Source organism: Leucopleurus acutus (genome assembly GCF_964270905.1).
Source record: "Leucopleurus acutus genome assembly, chromosome: 10".
Taxonomy (NCBI): domain Eukaryota; kingdom Metazoa; phylum Chordata; class Mammalia; order Artiodactyla; family Delphinidae; genus Leucopleurus; species Leucopleurus acutus.
In genome coordinates, this window is record NC_139153.1 from 26654996 (window position 1) to 26676095 (window position 21100).

General features: G+C 40.7%; 1 protein-coding gene across 1 annotated transcript in view; it reads left to right on the plus strand.

Annotated features, from left to right (window-relative positions):
• Positions 1-416: 416 nt before the first annotated feature.
• LOC309966956 (cadherin-related family member 3-like) overlaps positions 417-21100 on the plus strand; it is a gene marked incomplete at both ends in the record, with an annotated part of 43477 nt that continues 22793 nt past the window's right edge. Inside the window, 7 exon segments of the mRNA XM_082847415.1 lie at positions 417-654; positions 2364-2423; positions 2426-2451; positions 14307-14401; positions 16903-17010; positions 18031-18227; positions 20123-20300. Coding sequence (XP_082703541.1) covers positions 417-654; positions 2364-2423; positions 2426-2451; positions 14307-14401; positions 16903-17010; positions 18031-18227; positions 20123-20300 — 902 coding nt within the window.

A 21100-nucleotide genomic window follows, 5' to 3' on the forward strand; every position in this document is an offset into this window, starting at 1 on the left:
ATTAGAGTAGGCGAAGGGATGTGATCAGCTTTGTCATTTGGAAGAATAACGTGGAAAAGTGGGCTGGATGAAGGGGAAACCATTTGATACAACATGCGTGAATTCTCTGTTCATGGAGGTTTTTAAGAAATCAGATCCCCTTGCTTCCATTTTTTATTTATTTTATTTTATTTTTAATATTTATTTATTTGGCTGTGCCGGGTCTTAGCTGCGGCATGGGGGATCTTTAGTTGCAGCATGCAGACATGCGGGATCTAGTTCCCTGACCAGGGATTGAAGCTGGGCTCCCTGCATTGGGAGCACAGAGTCTTAACCACTGGACCACCAGGGAAGTCCCTGCTTCCACTTTTTAAATACAAGGTTTTTATTTCTTTTTTTTAAGTGCTGATTCATAGTGGGAATTATAGATCTAAAATATTCTGTCTACATCTTTAGGAAGCCAGTCATTCATTCCATTATTCTGCATTAAAAAAAAATTTTCGTTATTCACCACTGGAGTACCCAAGCTGGACTTTGAGATGGTGGCTCTCTACTCCCTGATAATTTATGCCAAAGACGATCAAGGGGCAACAGCCTCACAGACCATTTTAATCCAGATTGCAGTTGTGAATGAGACACCCATCTTCATCGGATCCCTTGCTCAAAGAGACCAAGGTGTACAGGGCTCTTCTCTTGAGGAAGGAAGGACACTGTGGACATATGTATGTCGGCATCATGCCCTGTGTCCTCTAATAGTGTCACGGTTATAAGAGTGATAAGGTGAATAATGATAACAAAAATAATGATACACGACTGCCACGTACAGGGTACTATGTAGCAGGCACCAAGCTAAGAGCAACAGATGGATTAGTTTATTTAATGCTGAGAGCACTGGAGGTACGTTCTATTTGCATTCCATTGTATAGATGAGTCACCAGGCTTAGAAAGGTGAAGTAACTTGCTCACTGTTAAGAATTATTCATTTATCTGTTTATTATGTACCAAAATTATTCCTTTATTTGTGTGATGATTTAATGAACGGCATGTCTATGTCATTGAGTTAGATGCTTCATGAAGGCAGGGATCAAGTCCTTTTTTTTTTTGCAGTATGCGGGCCTCTCACCGTTGTGGCCTCTCCCATTGTGGGCCTAGCCGCTCTGCGGCATGTGGGATCCTCCCAGACCGGGGCACGAACCCGTGTCCCTCGCATCGGCAGGCAGACACCCAACCTCCGCGCCACCAGGGAAGCCCAGGGATTAAGTCCTTTTTGTGCTCTCTCTCTCTCTCCCTCTCTCTTTTTCTCTCTCCCCGTCCCTTTGTATTTGATTTTCACCACATATGAATCTCTTTTTCTCACTCTCTTCTCATTTATTCTCAACTCTGCCTTTTGTTAGGTAGTCAAATATTTAACACCTATGTGTGGACGATCCATGTTCTTTATTAAAAGCGTAAGCATTTGAGGCTTAGATGTGGGGATGGTCACTGACTAGGGACAGTTACTCATCATGCCTGAGCCTCAAGTGTCCCCAGTAGTTAAACTGATATATTAGTCCCTTCTTGATGAAAGTCACCTGACAGAGTGTGTTCACAGGCCAACCCTAGTGCCAGGCACACAGGAGGTGCTGAATACGTGTTCGTTTCCTTCTGTTCCCTGTTTCAAGCAGAGGATAAACTCCTCAAGGGCAGATCCAAGGTGAACTCATACTCTTCTGACTTCTGAATCAGTGAGCCTGGTGCCAGGTTGCTGGTGGGCACGCCATGCACCTTTGCTTATGGGATGGCCCAGCCAGTGTGCTGACTAGAGTCCAAGCAGGCTGTGGAGGCCTTTGCTGCACAAATCCTGTCCCCTTGGCAAAACGGTGCAGCAGCCTTCTCCGGGGGTGGATCCTCTCCTCCAGCACTAAGGGGTCTCCCTCTGCCCCAGTGTTCCTGACCCCTGAAGAGTGGTTTGACCAGTAAATATGTAAGTTTATGGTCCCCAATGTTTTAAAAATGGATAGAAAGAGGGCAGACTTAAGGAAAGACATTAATAATCAGACAATAATAGTACCCAATAACGTATTAGCTGTGTAACCTTGAGTTACTTACTCTTTCTAATCCTCAGTAAAATGGAAATAATAGTCACCAATGGTTTTGAGTGCTTAGCAGTTAATAAGCACTCACGAAACGTTCAATATTGTTTTTATTTAAATGTATAGACCTCTTTGCTCTATACCTGATACATGATAGACACTTGATAAACGATGTCTATTATTATGGTGATGATGATTAATGGGAATCACCCTATAAAAACATCTGTACAGAGCAAGCACAAGGCATTGTTTGATCTAAGATCCAGGATTGAATGAGGAGTTTCTGGACATCTATTTTACATTTTCTGGCAGTTACTGAGATTGATGTCCTAGAAGACACTGCCCCTGGCGCAGTCATTTACAGGGCAGCGGCCAAGATCCAGAGGATGCTGTTTTCGAGGTAATTCATGCTTTGGGGCAGAGACTATCAGTGCCTGGTGGTTTTATGAGTGACTGTGTTCACAAGTAGAGTCATGGAGATAACCAGATCAATTATGCCCACACTTCATGTTCCAAACATAACTCTTGCCTCAATTATGAGGACATTTCAGGGGAAAATGAAAGAAGGCTGGGTTGTCGGAGTCATTTCTTCCCTTCTGGTGCGTTTCACTGTGCGCAGACAGGCCCAGCCTGATCCTTAGGTAACTTTTGTCAAAAGATGCCAAGCATTTCATTTCATTCTTGGGGATTTTGGCTACACAGACTGTTGCGAAACAGTACAACTTCCTGGCAGAATTAACTTGTATTTCAAAGCACTAGGTCTGGTCCTCAGGCTTGATAACGCCCCAAGAATGAACTTATTTAGAATAGGTGTCCTCTAGGTACAGATACCACGGGAGGGGGATGAAACTGTGGATTTTGTGCCAAGAGGCTTGGATTTAAGTCCCAACTTTACTGCTCTAAGTCTTTTTTTTTTGTGTGGTACGCGGGCCTCTCACTGATGTGGCCTCTCCCGTTGCGGAGCACAGGCTCCGGACGCGCACGCTCAGCGGCCATGGCTCACGGGCCCAGCCGCTCCGCGGCATGTGGGATCTTCCCGGACCGGGGCACGAACCCGTGTCCCCTGCATCAGCAGGCGGACTCTCAATCACTGCGCCACCAGGGAAGCCCTGCTCTAAGTCTTTTACACGCCTGCTTCTCTGCTTTAGCTGTAAAATTGGGAAAATGATATCTGCTTTGTCTTCTCTCATACTGCTTTCTCTCGTGTTATAATGGACTTAAAAGTAGTTTTTCAATTGTAAAATATCTTGCAAATGACAGGATTTATATTACTGTCTTAATTTTTGATGTCATATGGAATCGTTATGACATTATTAGGCTGTAACATTTTTAGCTAATGGATTGACAGACAAGAATATCACGGCGTTAAATTTTTAATGTTGTACAACTTTTCTAAATTGGTGAAAAATTAGAGAATTGTTCATGCTGATGCTGTACTTTCAACATTTACAATTTACTGGTAATGCTACTGGGTCCTTATCCAAGGCAACTTGTCTTTTACAAAATTTTCTTTAAACAATAGATGGCCACTAATATCTGAGGCATTGTCCGTATGGTTTTATAAGGTATTGAGCACACTCAAGTAATCACACGAATGAACACTGCTGTTGTCAAGTTCCCCCCCCCCACCACACATTTGTCTTATCCTCCTCCCAAGAGCATAATACCACATCCAGGATGGGATTCCTTTACAACATGCAATTAAGCCACCTAATCATGCATATTGCTCCAAACCAACCTATTCAAGATTATAGTGTTGAGTCCAGCACTGAGCAACTCCAGCCACACGGGCACCAGATAACATATTGCAATTGCTTCCCTGGTGTTCTGCATGGCAGGTCACCCACCATGTTGATATTTTAGTGTGGAAAACACATCACAGTCCAATAGGGCTTAGCTGTGACTTTAATATGCAATCACAGTGACTTACCAGCCAGTGAATGCAAGTAATTCATTTCACATGAAAGACTCCCAAATGCTTGGTCGTAGAGATTAAATGCTTTTGGCCCTGACCCTATACTTTTCTCAGAAGAGAATTGGCTGCTGGGCCATATTTGGAAGTCTCATGCAATGTTCCTTGTGAATCTTACAAAACATGGAATGACATTTCAGTGTTGATATAGGCCGTGGAAACTTACAGTTAGATCCACTCCTACACACATCCTTCTAACACAGGAGATCAGACCAGATGTGTTATTCAAGTATTCATGACTGGGCAACAACTTTCATTTGCATTTGACTTCACATCAGTTCAGAGAAAAACTGGTTCTAATCTGGGAAAGAGCTTACCACTCTTTGGAGTCTGGTGTATGATGATAATAATAATGACATTAATAACTGTTAAGTGTTTATCAGGTGATAGGCATATATCTTATATCATTAAATCCCTGTGTTAATCCCTGAAGCAGATACTACTGTCTATTATGATGTTAAGTAACGGATCAATAAGCTAATGTATTATGCCTTTAATTTATAGATGAGCACCATTAGGCTAATAGGATTAAGCAATTGGCCTAAAAAATAGTGTAGTTGAAATTCAAACCCATGTTCCTTTTGCTCTAAAGCCAGTGTGTTTCTTCTCCTACTACCAAAACCATACCAAAGTATATTCCACCAAACACAAGTCCCACCAGATGCTCCAAGAGAAAAATAAAACATCCTATGATCAAATGATTCAGGGAAATGATGTCTACTTATCTCCTCTGAATTCGCAATACCCAGCATATTAAATTCCCTGAGGAGTTCTCTAATAGAGAAATGTTTGTTTAATCTGATTTGTTGTAATTATTAGTCCATAGATAGCACTTTTTTAAATGAAATGTAACACCTGTTAACTTTTCATGTAATGCCTATCGAGCACCCCACAGGGTAGAAAGATTATACTAGATGCTGCTGTAAGATTGATAAAACGAGACATATCTCTGGGGTTGTTATAATGATGAAAGAGGAAATTCTAGATGAAGACCTGGCCCACAATAATTAATGTAACAAGAGTGGATTTTTATATATCTAGACTCACTATGTTCCAGGACTAAGATTTTTCATGCTGTACCACCATTGCTACTGTACATGTTCAAAGATCCCTGAAATTCTGGTTCTTAGAGATAGAAAAAGTAAGACCTCTTATCCTGAACAAGCTGAAAATCAAAGACTTTTCTTGGACCCATCAGGAGGAACCAGCACTCCAAAATGTGGATAGACTGGTGAATCCCAAGAGTCACAGCCAATTTCTGCTTACTTGGAGCAGAAACTGCTAGAGCCATAAGCAGGTATAAAGACTTCTCATGGTAATTCTGATGACTTGCTGGAGGCTGAAGGTAGACTACCATGAGACAAAGTGCTGGGTGCCACAGTCTTAGGCGGACCCCACACTTTCATAGTTTTTACCACCAGGAACTCCATTAATTAGGTTTTCACAGTGAAGATTCAAAAAATATCACCTGTGTCTTGGGGCGAGCGAGAGAGAGAAAAGAATCATTGTGAAATAAACCCAGAGCTTTCTCCTAACAAAGCCTACTCTCTTGGAGAGAAGAATTTTCCTGAACCTTATCTCATCTGGATACACACACATACACACATGCCCTTAGGCAAATCATATTCAAAGTTCAGAAACCCGAAGACAAAGAGAAAATCTTGATAGAAGCCACAGGAAAATGAACACCACACCTGAAGAGGAACAAAGGTAAGAAATACAGCAGACTTCTTGTTAGAAACTATGCAAGCAAAAAGAGAGTGGAGTGAAATATTTTAAATGCTCAAAGGAAAAAAAAAAAGCAACAAGAAGTCTATATCCAGTGAAATTGTCCTTCAAAAGCCAAAGAGGAATAAAGACTTTTTCAGCCAAACACAAACTGAGGAAATTGATTCCAGCATACTTGACCTGCAAGAAATGTCAAAGGAAGTTCATCAGTAAGAAGGAAAATAATGTAGGTAAGAAACTTGGATCTACATAAAGAAAGGAAAAGCATGAGAGAAGGAAGAAATAAAGGTGAAATAATTTTCGATTTTTAGTTCACTAAAAGATAATTTTATTTAATAGTAACAATGTAGTAGAAGATTATAGCATATTGTTAAGTGAAATGAAAGTCAGCAGTATCACAAGCAGCAGGAGAGAGGAATCGGGAATACCCTGGTATAAGCTACCTATACTGTTATTGTTGCAGTTTCTAGAAAGCAATATAGTGTTATGTGAAGCTACGTTTAGGTTAGTTAAAGATGTACATTAGAGGGGATTCCCTGGTGGCGCAGTGGTTGGGAGTCCGCCTGCCAATGCAGGGGACACGGGTTCGTGCCCCAGTCCGGGAGGATCCCACATGCTGCAGAGCGGCTGGGCCAGTGAGCCATGGCCGCTGGGCCTGCGTGTCCGGAGCCTGTGCTCCGCAACGGGACTGCAACGGGAGAGGCCACAACAGTGAGAGGCCCGCGTACCACAAAAAAAAATAAAATAAAATAAATTTAAAAAAATGTACATTAGAAATTGAGGCAATAACAAAAAAATTAAGACGTGAAACTGATATGCTAATAAAGAAGACAAAATGGAATCATATAAAATGTTCAGTTAAAACAAAGAGGGAAACAACAAAGGACAATTGCAATGAATAGAAAACAGTTACAAATGTGGTAGATATGAATTCAACTAATACAAATGGTCCAAATGCATCAATTCAAAGACAGAGATTGTCAGAGTGGATGAAGACAAAAACAAAAACAAAAAAAAGGTCCAACTATATAACGTCTGTAAGAAACATACTTTAAATATAAAAACACCAACAGGCTCAAAGTAAAGGGGTAGAAAAAGAAATATCATGTTAACAGCAATTCCTGGAAAGCTGGAGTAGCTATATTAATTTCAAACAGAAAGTGGGGAGTAGGCAGCTAGGGAATTTCCAGAAAGGGCAAGTCAGCAATATCTGGGGTCCATCTAGGGATGATTAAAAAATGGCTGCAGATAGAAGATCCCCCTTCTTTCCCACCCCATAGTACTGAAATCCCTGGGTGACTTGAAGCTGACCCTACTCCTCCGCACAGAGGTCTTTCCAATGCTTCCCTGGGTCTCCACTGTACCCCAACTCTCCATGTCACACTCCATCCATTTTACCAACCCCTCCCCCCATGTGAGCATCTTAACCTTCCTGGTTCCATGGTGGTGGGAGTAGTGGTGGTAAGGGGGTTGCATGTGGCTTTTTCTATTATCTATTACATAGAGAGGCAGTTTTAGAAACCTATGTACATTGTCTCAATTCAATTTTGCTTTAAGAATCCTACTTCCTGGGGAAGTATAGATGCCTCTGACTGTCATGAACAGGAAGTAGCAGGGAGAGAGCTATCTTGCTCAACATGTATTCTGTCTTTTCCTTTCTTCATGGTGAAATAAACTTATTCCCTCAGAGTTAGTTTTCAGAGTACTATGTTGTGCCTTACTGTGGCTATCAAAACAGTTAATTAGTAGCTTGTAAAAATAAGCCCTGGCTTTGAGGACAAGAAACGGCGGGACAGTGGGAGAGATGAGAGTAGGGTTGAGGGTGAGAAGGATGAAAGTTAGATAAAATGGGACTATTTTCATGAAATAAGATTTAATCACTCTATTTCAAGGTAAAATATCTCATATAAGGTATTCCAAAGTTAGTGACAAATCTTAGAATATAGATCTTGGATATATATCGTCATTTCATTAATAAACTTTTACTTTCTTTTGGGCATTATGTAATAGGATAAGGAAATAATCAGCTAACTAAACCAGCATACTAATAACTTGCTGGAAAGATTTTTTTTTTAATTCCAATAAAGAATAATTTCTGGAAGTTTCACGGTAGCCCTTTAAAGATAAAAGATATACCATTTAGGGGCTTCCCTGGTGGCGCAGTGGTTGAGAGTCCGCCTGCCGATGCAGGGGACACGGGTTCATGCCCTGGTCCGGGAGGATCCCACATGCCGCGGAGCGGCTGGGCCCGGGAGCCATGGCCGCTGAGCCTGTGCGTACGGAGCCGATGCTCCGCAACGGGAGGGGCCACAACAGTGAGAGGCCCACGTACCGCAAAAAAAAAAAAAAAAAGATATACCATTTAATGACAAAAAGAAATCTGTTTCTATGGTTTTATTATTTTTCCCTCTGATATATACAATGAATTATTGCAGCCCACAGATTTTATATGGAAATAAATAATATTTTCTGTTCAGTCAAGTATATTGACTGAAAGCTGACGATGATCAGATTTTTATGGTAAAGTGATATTTGGATCTTCTAAGAGGCATAATTAGTGATGGAATCATCAAAAGACTCAACAGTTATACTGCAGTAGAGCTTATAATTACGGACCTGAGGATTTTAATTATATACTCCTATGGTATAACTCAGCTGTAAAAACAAACATTAAAGGGAGAAAAAGATCAGTCTATTGAGTTAGAAACCAGAATATGTAAATTTTGCTTTATAATTTGGGGTGACAATTCTGGTTTTAATGGCCTGTTTTTAAGTATAATCATTGTAGGGAAAAGGCCCATGTTTCCTTTGGATAGCATCTACACTTTCAATTTTTTAAGTTTCATTTGTGTGTGGGGGGCATTCCTACAACTCAATAGCAAAAAACCCCCTAATGACCCAATTTAAAAATGGGCTGAGGAGTTGAACAGACATTTTTCCAAAGACATACAATGGCCAGAAGTCTATAAAAAATGCTCAATGTCGCTAACCATCAGGAAAATGCAAATCAAAAACACGAGTTATCATCTTATAAGGGTCAGTATGGCTGTTATAAAAGAAAACAACAACAACCAAACAAACAAAAACAAAGACAGCAAGTACTGGCAAGGATGTGGAGAAACTGGAAAGCTTGTACCCTGTTAATGGGGATGCACAATGGTGCAGCCACTATGTAAAACAGTATGGAGGTTCCTCAAAAAATTAAACTACACATGATTTAGCAATCTCACTTCTGGGTATGTATCCAAAAGATTTATTTCTGCGTTGCTCCAATGGCCTGGTCTTCTACCCTAACCTCACCTTAAAATTTCATCTCTTTGTGACACCAAGAGAAAGGGGGGAAAGGGTTAAATCCTACAATATGACATTCTTGTCAAGTTCTGGTATGTGATGAAATACATCGTTTTGGCATATACTAGCTAAATGAATTTGAGAATTGAGATAATTATCTGGGTTATTCAAGCTAAAGAAAAACTTTGCTTAGAATAGTATATAATTGGGGAAAACAGTGATTTTAAGAAAAGCTTTAATTACCTAGAAAAAAAATCTTTAATTCTCCACACGAAAGGCAGATGTCTGGAGAAAACCACAGTCATATTTTTAATAAATATTTTTTTGGAGTATTTACTTTGTAATTACATCACTTGCACCATCCTCCACAAGATGGCATGCAAGTTTGTAACATACTTCAGCCAGTAGTCATGCTCTTGCTAAATGATCTTGTAACAATTACATTGACTCACATCAGACAAGTTAGTTTTTTGCCTTACAATTTGCAAGTATATACATTCAAGCAATGTTTTCAATAGGTAAAGACCATTGCCTTTCAGAGATGCATATCAAAATGTAATTATTTGAAGAATGTGTGAATAGAAATCAGTAATTTAAGTCTATTCATACAAGGCAATTGAAGATTTGGCCATGACTAGCCTATTCAAAGTCCATGTTGTATTGAAGTTTCAAGAAAAGACAAAACAAACAAAAGTGTTCTGCTGTTCATGTTCGAAAAGACATTTTTATGAGACTGAGAAAGGAATTGTAAATAAAATATTTGGGTTTTGGAGGATTTATTTCGTTCTTTTAAATTATGCCTGAAAACATTTCCTGGGACAACTGGGAAGCAGCATGTCGATTTATCTGAATATTACTGTGGTTCTTTACCTTTGCGGCAATAATATAGTCACTTGGGATGCTTTAATAAAACACAGATGCCAGGTTCCCTCCTCAGACTAAATCAGAATCGCTGGAGGTGGGATCCAGGCATCAGTGTTTTTAAAAACTTGCCCAGGCAATCTAGCGCTATCTTAGATATCAAAGTTCTCTGAGAGTACCTACTGTGATTGCCTTCTCATTTGCTTGTGGCAGGCATCACTAATCGAACATGACACTTTTCCAACCGGAGCTCGTGGTCTTTCTCAGTAAAATGCTCTGGGTAGCCCTTACCAATCAATTCAGAGTTGAAATGAATCCTACTTGCTATCAGAATTATCAAAGAATATGGGACAGTGAACTGTTCCGTGGAAGGTGATGGGTTTCTTAATATGGTAACTATCTCTGCTCTCTAGCCTGAGTCAGCCGAACAATTGTTTTCAGCTGCTTGTAACAGAGGACGTTTTAGAGACTGTAGGGGATAATAGCCATACTCTTCCTAGATCTCCTTGGATACCTTTGTATCTTTTCTGTGTGATGCTCCCCGCTTCCTTCCACCAACTTCAATGTGTTTTTGCTTCCTTCAGCAAGAGGAGGACGGTCCTTGGACTTTTCTTGCACTTCCAAGGGCAGGAAGCACCTGGGAATTTCCATCTCTCTGGGGTAGCCCTTAACCACTGAATGAGGGGTGCAAGGGTAGGAAAGCCCCATCTCCTTTTCTTTGAGTGGGGAAAACTCAGGGGCATGAGGTCCCCTCCACAGCTTCCCTGTGGCATCAGGCTGAAACTGCTTCTGTGGGCTTTGGAGGTAGCAATTTGCTTGGCTTCCTCCCCTTCTCTGTCCTGTTTCCCCAACGTCCACTTTAGTCTTCCTGGAGTACTTAATGAATAAATCTCTTGCACAGAAATTTTCACCTGTGGATCAGTTGCTGGGGAATCCCTAAGACAGGGGCTAAAATTTAAGGCCACTGGACTCTAGGAGCATCTATATAAACCATTCTTTAAATCATGCAGAGTTAACCCATCTGGTGGAAACCTGTGAAAGAGTGTGTGTGGTAACTAACTCTGCTTTCTAGTACAAGTTGGCCCAACAATTGTTTTCAGCTGCTGTAACAAAGGAAGTTCTAGAGACAGTATGAGATAATATCCATGCTCTTCCCAGATCCCCTTGGATACCTTTGTACCTTTCAGTGCATGAAAAATGTGGGACCTAAATAGACTATTGATGGGTGAGAAGAGGTAGGATGTGCTGTATCAACAGATCTCAGACGTGACTGCACCGTGAAGATATCCAAAGAGTTTCGAAAAATACTGATGCCCAGATGACCCCCCCCGCCCCCGCCCAGAGATTCTGATTTCATTAATCTGGGATGTGGTCTGAACATTGGCATGTTTAAAGTTCCCCAAGTGAATGTGCTGTACAGCCAAGGTTGACAATCACTCTAAAAGAACCAACTTTAGGGTACCTAGAAGTCACTCTTGTCAGCCTGTTAAAAATTTACATTCCCAGGCTTCCCTGCCCCAGGTATTCTGAATCAAGTAGGTCTGCGTATCTAATAAACACTTATGGAAATTTCGTCCATATATAAAAGTAGAGAGAACAGTGTAACGAATTCCCACTGAATCCCAGCTTTAACGGTTGACTTGCGGATGAAGGTTCTTAATGCGTAGGTGGTCCTTGAGCCACAGGCCGAGAAACATTGCAAGATGGTTTGTAAAGTTAGCTTTTCAGATGCTGTAACTGCTACCAGGTGTATAATAAATACCTGGGCAAGTCCGCTGGGAACATCTGGCTCGGTCCCGGGATGGCAAATCTGTTTCAACTTGCATACCCTCTCCGATGGATAGAGAAGGCTTCTGAGGCAGAGTCTAGGTTCAACCAGCAAAGATACCATGATCAGCACTTCATTAAAGGTCTGTAACTTTAGCTAGCCACTGGGACAATGTGTTAGACATGGTTAATAAGGCTTTGTTCTAGAAAGAATGAGGGCTCTAATATTCCAGTGTAAGTGTAAAGGTAGCAAACTATTCCTATTGTTTATAAAGTGAATGTAACAGAGTGCTCTAATAGGACTGAAATGCAAGGTTATACTAACATAATTAATGTTTAGTCTAGAATCATATCCTTTATAGTTTGAAAATATTTTCTTGAGAATGTATCTCTCTTATAAAAAGGTTTTGTAGGTGATCTGTGATTAGCCAGTATTTGTGCTTTAAAAACATCACAGAATGTCTTGTTATGAAAACATTTAGATCATACTTCTGTACTAATTTCCTTCAAGAAAATATTACCTTGGGACAAACTACTAAGTTCACACAGTATTTCAGCAAACAGTTCAGATTCTAACGTCAGCTAGCCTAGTGGACCAGGGCTCGAACCCGTGTCCTCTGCATTGGCAGATGGATTCTTAACCACTGCGCCACCAGGGAAGCCCCACATTTGTTTTTATTAACACAGAAAAATCCAGAAGAATCCTGTCACTGCTCCTGAAGCACGGAGGCCCTAACTCTCTTTGCTGGGCTTGGCCTGTAGTTTGGGCTCTGACATTTCTAATCCCTGAGCTTCTCTGAGAGCAAATAGTCATGAACAAGCCTTTCAGAGAAGGGAATAAACTGGATTTTGAAGGTAAGTCCATCCAGAAGGACATAAAGCTCCCCTTGCCATACTTCCCCCCCCATGAGATGTTGTCATAATTCTGAACGTGGGATGAGACTGCCATTGTTATTCTTATGGCTGAGATACTTCTGTACCAGTTGATGGGGGTGTTATAGATAAAATGGAGAAAAATGAATCTAAGGTGCCTGGTTCCACAGGGAGTTAATTTCTCATCCCTTGGACTAACTTCCTGTGCTGGGGATCGTTCATTTCGGTGGCTTTCCCAGTGATGGCCCTGGCTGCCTAGCAACCGTCAGCTCCAACCTTCTCCGAACAATGGCAGTTGTTCATAAAAGTGCCATCGATTTTTTTAAAGACCGTTTCATTTTATGAAAAATTAAACCTCATAAAAATACAGCTTCCCGCTATACGTTGTTCCCAAACAACTGTTGACAACCCTGTAATGTAGAAATTGAATTGAGAACTGCCAATTCTTGAGTGGTTACACACATAAATGCGGGTGTCTTTCAAATAATCATGTATTTTTACATATAACCAGTGCTTTTGAGCACTCTCAAGTAATGTAACTACCAGCCATCCTTCGTCCTTCCACCATGAAATGGGCATCATTATTCCTCTGTTTGCCCAAAAGTAAGTATTGATTTCCCTGCAGTTCCTGAATGCTAATTTCTACAACATTGTTCTACAGAAAAAGCAGAACTCAATTCCATCTTATTTTTATGTGTAGAAATGGATGGTATGAATTTAAATTCATCAGAACACTGTGATTCATCAGAAAATCAATAAATTTAAAAGGTCACAAATGTCTCCAAAAGATTTTTAGGCAGCTTTGCAATCCTTCTGGGTTTAGTCTTCTCTATTAAATTATCTCTGGGTCTACACAATTATTAAACCAGTAGTGCTTGGTATAATTAACTACTGATATTAATCCTCCCACGGATTTTTTTTTTTGCCCCAGCTTTTTCTAATCATTTGATTCTTACCTATTCTAGAAACCTTGACCACACCTACCCTCGTTGGCAAAAAACAAAAACAGAACAAAGAAAGCATTTTTCTTGGGGATGCAGTGTGGTGAGCAAAGAGGCATTATGGAAAGCTCAGCTCTCAGACTGGAGGCAAGCCACTTGAATTTTCTAAGCCTCAGAATTCCTATCTGTGAAATGGGGAATACTATCAGTATCTATGGCAGAGTTGTGATCAGTAAAAGACAATGTATTTGCAGCATTTAACAGAAAACTAGAAGATAGTATAAATGAAAGTCAAAGAAAAAAACAACTTAATAAAGGACTGCCTGTACCTACACACATAAAATGAGATGAACAGACATCCCAATATTTCCGTTTTCCCCTTCCACAGCTCTGTCCCCCAAGTCCCCCCACCCCGACAAAAAGTGTACCTTCAGCACCACCAAATGAACACAAAATAATCTCTAAGTTCTCATTAGACAGTCATCATGTTTTTCTAAATCTAACTCCTTTTTAATTTTAGCTTTGGTTGGAGTGTGAAAAATGTTCAGATAACATAGGGAATGTATTGTATTAGGAAAATCTAGTTTTAATATTTAAGGGCAAATGATCTGGCTCGAAGTCAGTTGAATGGAGTACAATTTCATCATCATCATCATCACTGGCAAACATTTAAGGAGGATCTTCTCATGTGGGGTGGGGGGGAGGGAGGGGGGTGGCCCAGAGCGCAAAGAGATTTCAGTCCTGGTTCTTGCAGGTGGGCGTAACCTAGCTATGTCAATGTCTCTGCAATATTTTCCTTTCTCTTTCCTGTCCAATAAACAGTACTTCCTTTCCTCGGAGGGCTCTGGCTTCACAATCGACAGCACTGGAACAATTTCTACATCAGCAGTTTTTGATTTTGAGAGCGAAGCTAGAAGGTAAATACTGCTACTGGCTTTTCATTTACTCAAAATGCCTGCCCTTTGGTTCATATTTCCCTTTTCAAGAGTATTTCACCCCATCTGGCCTTAATGTGCTCCCAAATGAGGATGCTTTTGGCATTGCCTTAGATATGAAATCATCATCTAAACTGTAATTGCACAATTACTGGTTTAGGTATAGATGTGGCTATTCTGGCCCTTCTCTGAATCATCCACTTTCTTCAGCTCTAAGCAACAAGGTGATTTCGGTGATGGCGTTTGTGACCTGCCATAGAAGGCGGTGGGGACTTCCCTCCAGATGGCTGGGACACAGAATCCATTTACGATGTAATCCAGCAGCTTTGAAAAGTTAATGGACTGACAATTTCTCCTTATTTCCTCCATATCTGCCGAAGGGGATTGGTTCATAGTTATTATTTCTACTTTTATAATGTTTTTTATGACCACCCTTTTCAGTCTCATGTTCTGCATCTACGTGCTCTACGGGAAAACAAAATGGACCTTTAAACCATTCCAGTTAGCTTGCTCCTGAATCTCTTAAGGACATTCTTCCTGATTATGAAAATTGAGGATGGGATATATCCTGTTTTAGCATCTTCAGTAAAACAGATTGAGGGTTCAAAAATGGGATGTGACTGAAGTCCGCAGAAGAACACTCCTAAATTTGTATTATCATTATACATTTGGGAGGTAGAAATTGCCAAAATCTTTATCCATTTCCCCTTACGCTCAAAATCCTCTGCCCCCATGTTTATCTGATCACATAAATAGCTCTGGAAATAATGGATAATGTCCGTAACAGTTTTCTTTTTTTCTTTTGTTGGCCTGGCATAATCATGGAAAAATGATTATGTGTATTCAAGATATTTACAAATCTTAAATTTATTAACAAATTGGAGTAAAACTTATTAATGAGAGTTTAAGAAATTAACTTTTTTCCTTGATAAGGGAAAACTAAAGCTTTCCTTTTTTTCAGCATCTTTGAAATCAGAGGAGCTGGCACTGAAAGCCTGAAGCTCTGTTTGAAGAATTTGAATAAATAATTCTTTGGCTAAAATTTTGCAGTGGATTTTCACTAAAACTTTACAGAGAGCACACTACTCCTCAATTTTCCTAACTCCAGAGTTTCCAGGGTCACTGAGAAGACCTATAAATGGGAGGAAAGGAAATTTTGGAATGCCTCATTGGCAAGGGAATCATCAATTCCCTCTCTTTAAAGGAGATCTAGGGGCTGTGAAAGCACTTGTTCAAATCCATATGAAAGAGTTAGCAAGGCTCATGTCTTCCTTATTCCTTTGCAGCCTACTCTTCAGCATCCAGCTAGACCAAATGTACTCCTGCCCACACCTTATTCCTGCTCTTCTTGTGGTTAAGACTTCCCAGAATTATGAAAGAAATGTCTCTATTCTCAAAAGTGGATTGGCTTTATGATTTTTGTCAAGAGTTGTCTTCTAAATAATCATCTTTTTGTAAGAGAGGTTTTAAAATAAGAGGAAAATTGAGAACAGATTTGATTTTTAGGATAAATAGAAGTAAAACATTAATTCTGGTCTCGACTGTCAGTATATTTCAAGTTAAAATAGATTTTTTTTTTTTCTGGAAAGGTGACCAACCATTCTGGTTTGCCTGGGAAGTTTCTCTGATGTGTGTGGGACTTTCAGTGCTAGACTGGATAGTCCCGGGCAAATTGGGACCATTGGTGACTCTAGGACACAGCTTATGGGTGTCAACATTCATCTTTCCATCAGGATATATTCTGTACTTTCATTCTTCAAACCCGTAAATATCTCTGCTGAGATAAAAACCCTTTAATCATCTAACCGGCCTAATATTTCCCCATTGTCATTACGTTACTTTGAAGTGTTTTTAACACCTTCTCCTTTGCATTTGTCAATCAGTTTTCCACATTGAAAAGTCAATGTTTAAAGGTAAGAACCCATACCCATAGCTTTGTTTGCTCTACCACTCTAAGGAATTCCCTTCAATTTTGTATGATTGATGGGGATTAACAGACTTTTCTAAGTTTCTGCCTGTCTTTTCAATGGATTTGACTAATATGGTTCCTAACAAAGTGTTAGCCATTTCCAACTGTTAAAACAACTTGTATGGGCTTCCCTGGTGGCGCAGTGGTTGAGAGTCCGCCTGCTGATGCAGGGGACACGGGTTCGTGCCCCGGTCCGGGAGGATCCCACATGCCGCGGAGAGGCTGGGCCCGTGAGCCATGGCCGCTGAGCCTGCGCGTCTGGAGCCTACGCGTCTGGAGCCTGTGCTCCGCAACGGGAGAGGCCACAGCAGTGAGAGGCCCGCGTACCACAAAAAAACAAACAAACAAACAAAAAAAACACAGAAAAAAAAAAAAACAACTTGTTTGACTGACATTTTAACTAAATGAATCAATTGTTTCCACTGGTCAGTTAAAGTCCAATAGATTCTATTTCTGTGAAAGTCTGTCAGTTATTATAAAATCTTAGCTGTCTTTCCTGTGGCTGCCCTTTCAGTTTCTCACTAGTTATTAAAGTGATTGATCCCGGAGGACTGTTTACTGCTGGGAATCTAAAGATTTTCCTCGTCAATGTCAACAATAAGGACCCCATTCTTACCTGCAGGTAAGGAAATAAAATGTATTCTTCTAATTTGGCCTTGAAAATTGAATATGAAAATGTAGTCTCTGAAATTCATTAGTGAAAATTGAATATGAAAATGTAGTCTCTGAAATTCATTAGTGAAATTTCCATTAGAATGAAATGGTTTCTTTTTTTTTTTTTTTTGCTGAGAAGGAAAATAAGTCAGATGTAAACAATCTCTTAAGATTCCAAAGAAAAGGCTTTCTTAATAACTGAAAGCAAAGTAGTTTTGTTTTTTTGGGGGTTTTTTTGCGGTACGCGGGCCTCTTACTGTTGTGGCCTCTCCCGTTGCGGAGCACAGGCTCCGGACGCGCAGGCTCAGCGGCCATGGCTCACAGGCCCAGCCGCTCCGCAGCATGTGGGATCTTCCCGGACCGGGGCACGAACCCGTGTCCCCTGAATCAGCAGGCGGACTCTCAACCACTGCACCACCAGGGAAGCCCCAAAGTAGTTTTTTAAAGTATAAAATATATTAAAATTGCAACAGAAGTAGGTGTTATTAGTGCAATATGTTCTTAGTATCTGATGGGCTGGATTCTCTTTTACTGCCCTCAAGGAAAATTCTGGTGATAATTATCACCAGGGAGTTTATAACCATATCGAGGGAACAGCATTTTTAAGAAACTGGTTCTTACAATATAGGGCTAAGAGCACAATGGTTAAGCATACAGTCTCTAGAGCCAGATAGGCTAGGGGTCAAATCCTCTCTTAGCCACCTTGGTATTTACTTCTTAGAGTTACTTAATTTCTTAAAATCTCTTTCCACATTTGTAAAATGGTATCAACTTCCTGGGGCGGCTGTGAGGAATAAATGAGAAAACATGAAAAGTGGTTAGCGTTGTGTCTAGACTCTAGGCAAGTGCTCAGCAAATGGGTTAATACCATGGTCCATAGTTTCCACTTTCATCGTTACTACCTCTAGTCCCTACCCCTCCAACACCATAAGAGGTGGAGAACAATACACATCAAACAAATGCCACTCTGTCTTCTCTTTAAAACAAGATTATTCAATATGGAAAATGCTATTTTGAGTGTTACCTCTGTAAACTCAACTCTGCACCATAAAGTCGACATCACACTGGATGAGGAAATTCCAACTGGGGAAACAGTTGGAGTATGCCAGGCAACCGACGAAGCTTACTTCGGAGACTTAACCTTTGAACTAGACCCAAGGAATGCTTACTTTGCAGTTGACAAAGGTAGGTTGAGATTGTTCAAATTCTCTCTCGTTTCCTACTCTTATCATCTATATTACGTCTCCTCTGCAAGACTGAGTTCCTTGAGGGTAGATACCAGATTGTCTTCATTTTCAGAACCCCTACAAGAAGCAAATGGTAGATGCTTAATATGCATCTGGTGCATAACTTTTGGCAAAACCTAGTTTTTTGTCCACTCATGAGCTAACCTGTGCCTCTTCATGGCTGCTACAGAATGAGGACCTTAGCTCTTCCACTCTACTGACCTTCTAGTTCATCTTTTCAGACCTAGATCTACGTTCAAGTTTTTGTGAGAGAGAATCGGTTTGAACTTTCTAGAGTTAGTCATTCACTTCTTGTCCAATCAGCTGTGGGTGAGGCTGGGGTGGGGTGTGGATCAGATTATGTGGAATGTAAGGCTTCTTCCGGGGCCCGAGCAGAGAAGACAGGTGCTCGTCTTTAGCACATCTGTAGGTTTAAGCCATTGTAGCAGGTGCTGTCTGTGTCTTCAGGCCTTAGCATTTTGGTGGCCTGACTTCTAACTGCCAGTAAGTATCTGTGTTTCTTTGCTTGAGCGATGATTTGGGGTCTGACATCTGCCCCGTCCCTTCTCCACAAAGAGCAGGTTAGAAATGTTGGGAAAATACTACCCACCCCCACAAGCTCTCAACCAATCACTGAAGAGAATGGGTGTACGAATACTCCAGCTCCTTGCCCTTGGAGGGACGGTTCTGAGCGCGTGTTTTGTGCTGGCTTCCAGAGTTCCCCAGGGGTATTAAGCTCTAGTTGCTCAGAGCAATAACTTGTCTGATAATGAATGCATTTTTTTTTATCAGCAGGCTTTCCTTTACTATCTCACTTCTCCCGTGCCACAGTGCCCTGGCTCTCCTCCCACATGAACTACTTGCACTCAAATTCTTATCCCAGGTTCTGTTCCAGGGGTGGGGGGAGCATCCCAGTGAAGGCAGCCATCATCCCCTCTAACCTGAATTACTGCATAGATCCCTTAACTGGGCTTCTGCCTTCCCACTTCCCCCCTCCAATACTCTGAGCAGAGCAGCTAAAATGAGTTTGTTTAAAAGCCAGATTGGATCTCTGTAAAATTCTCCTGTAATTTTCTTTGCACTTGGAGTGCAATCCAGACTTCTTACCTCATCCCCAAGACTGTGTTTTCTCTGGCCACTGCCTCTCCCTCCAACCTCATACTGTTCCTTGTCTCCCCTGGTCCATTACATTAGTCGGCAGCCAAATGACTAAGCCGACTGCCTTGAGACCTCTGTCCTTGCATTTTTCAGAACCTCACCCTTAGACATTATTTTTCATCACATCACAGTTTTCATTTCCTTAATAATGTGACTATTTGAATTTCTTTTCTTGTTTACACTTGTTTAGTGCTGGCCTCTCAGCCCAGATTGTTAATTCCATAAAGGCAGGGATTTAATTGTGGCTCATACAGTGCTCAAGACAGTTTCTGACACATAGCTGGCACTCCACAAATGCTTGTTGAAATTGAATGAATGCATGGATCGATTGGGTGGAAGGAAGTCTGATAAGTTATGACCTCATTACTGTGTTTTCATGTATGATGTTCTCTCTGCTGGGAATGATCTCTACTTGCCACTTCCTTATCCTACATATCCTTTAAGGCCTAAAATAAGGACCACCTCTTCTAGAAAGTCTTCCCTGTTCTGCTAAGCTAAAAACCTTTTTTTTGTTTTGCTACTTGCTAATAGAATATGATTAATGAGGGTATTTTGTGTCTACATTTTGAGTCAGATTCTTAATTCTAACGAACAGGGCATAATTCACACTTTATTTTTTCCATCACTATATAATAAAGTAATTTTGAGAGTGGCAGCCTGGGCCAGTTTGCAGCAAGATGTGCTGTTTCGTTACAGAGCGTGGGACCGTGGTTACTGCTTCTTGCCTTGATGTGGAGAGAGCTGGGTTTGCATGTGCTCAGTCCTTCTCCATTAAGGCTTGTGACCATGACCAGTGGTATGCGGCCATTCCAGTGACTGTCTATATCCACGGCATTAATGACAATGCACCTTGCTGTGATCGATATCTGATTAGGTGAGCTGAGATGGGTGGTCAGGGTTAAACATTTTAAGTGAGTGGAAAGCAGAGGCGTTGCTATGTTTATTGGCTCAGCTGGATATGTGGTTGGTGATCGCAGTGACTCTTGTTTAATCTCATATTCTGGTCCTCAGAAATGACCTGTTGAAATCTAGGTTTCCTGGATCTGACAGTAAGTTGTTGATAGCTTAAGTTTTGGAGTCACAGACCTGGCTTGGCATCCTGGTTCTATCACACATGAGCTCTGTGATCTTGGGTAATTTACTGAAACCCTTTGATCTTCAGTTTCTTTCTTTATAAAATGGGATAACAATAATACTTACTCTTTAGGGTGGTTGTGAAGAATAAATGGGATAATTTATAAAAACATTCTCAGCACAGTGCTGAGCATGTGGTGTGAATTTCATAAATGTTATTTATCACAGTTTCACAATCCCTTATTTGGAAACTTTGGCACTGGCTATGTTTCAAGATAAAGATTTTTTTGAATTTTAGAAAGGTAATATGGTGTGTCTATCATATATTTTGCAAGTACCCACTATTCACATCAATGAATAGCACTGCAGTGGTACATAGAAACAGTCACACTAAGTGGGACAAAAAAAGATCTGGCAGGTCAGGTTAGGTCAGGCTTTGATGATCTCAATAAATTATGAGAAAATCCTGAGTTCTGGGCTTTTGGATTTTGGAATCCAGATAAGGGATTATGGGGTTGTATTTCTGTCAGTATGGCTATTTTTATTATTTGAAGCTCAGTCTCCGAACCTACGTTTCTGTCACTTTTCTGTGTCTCCCCT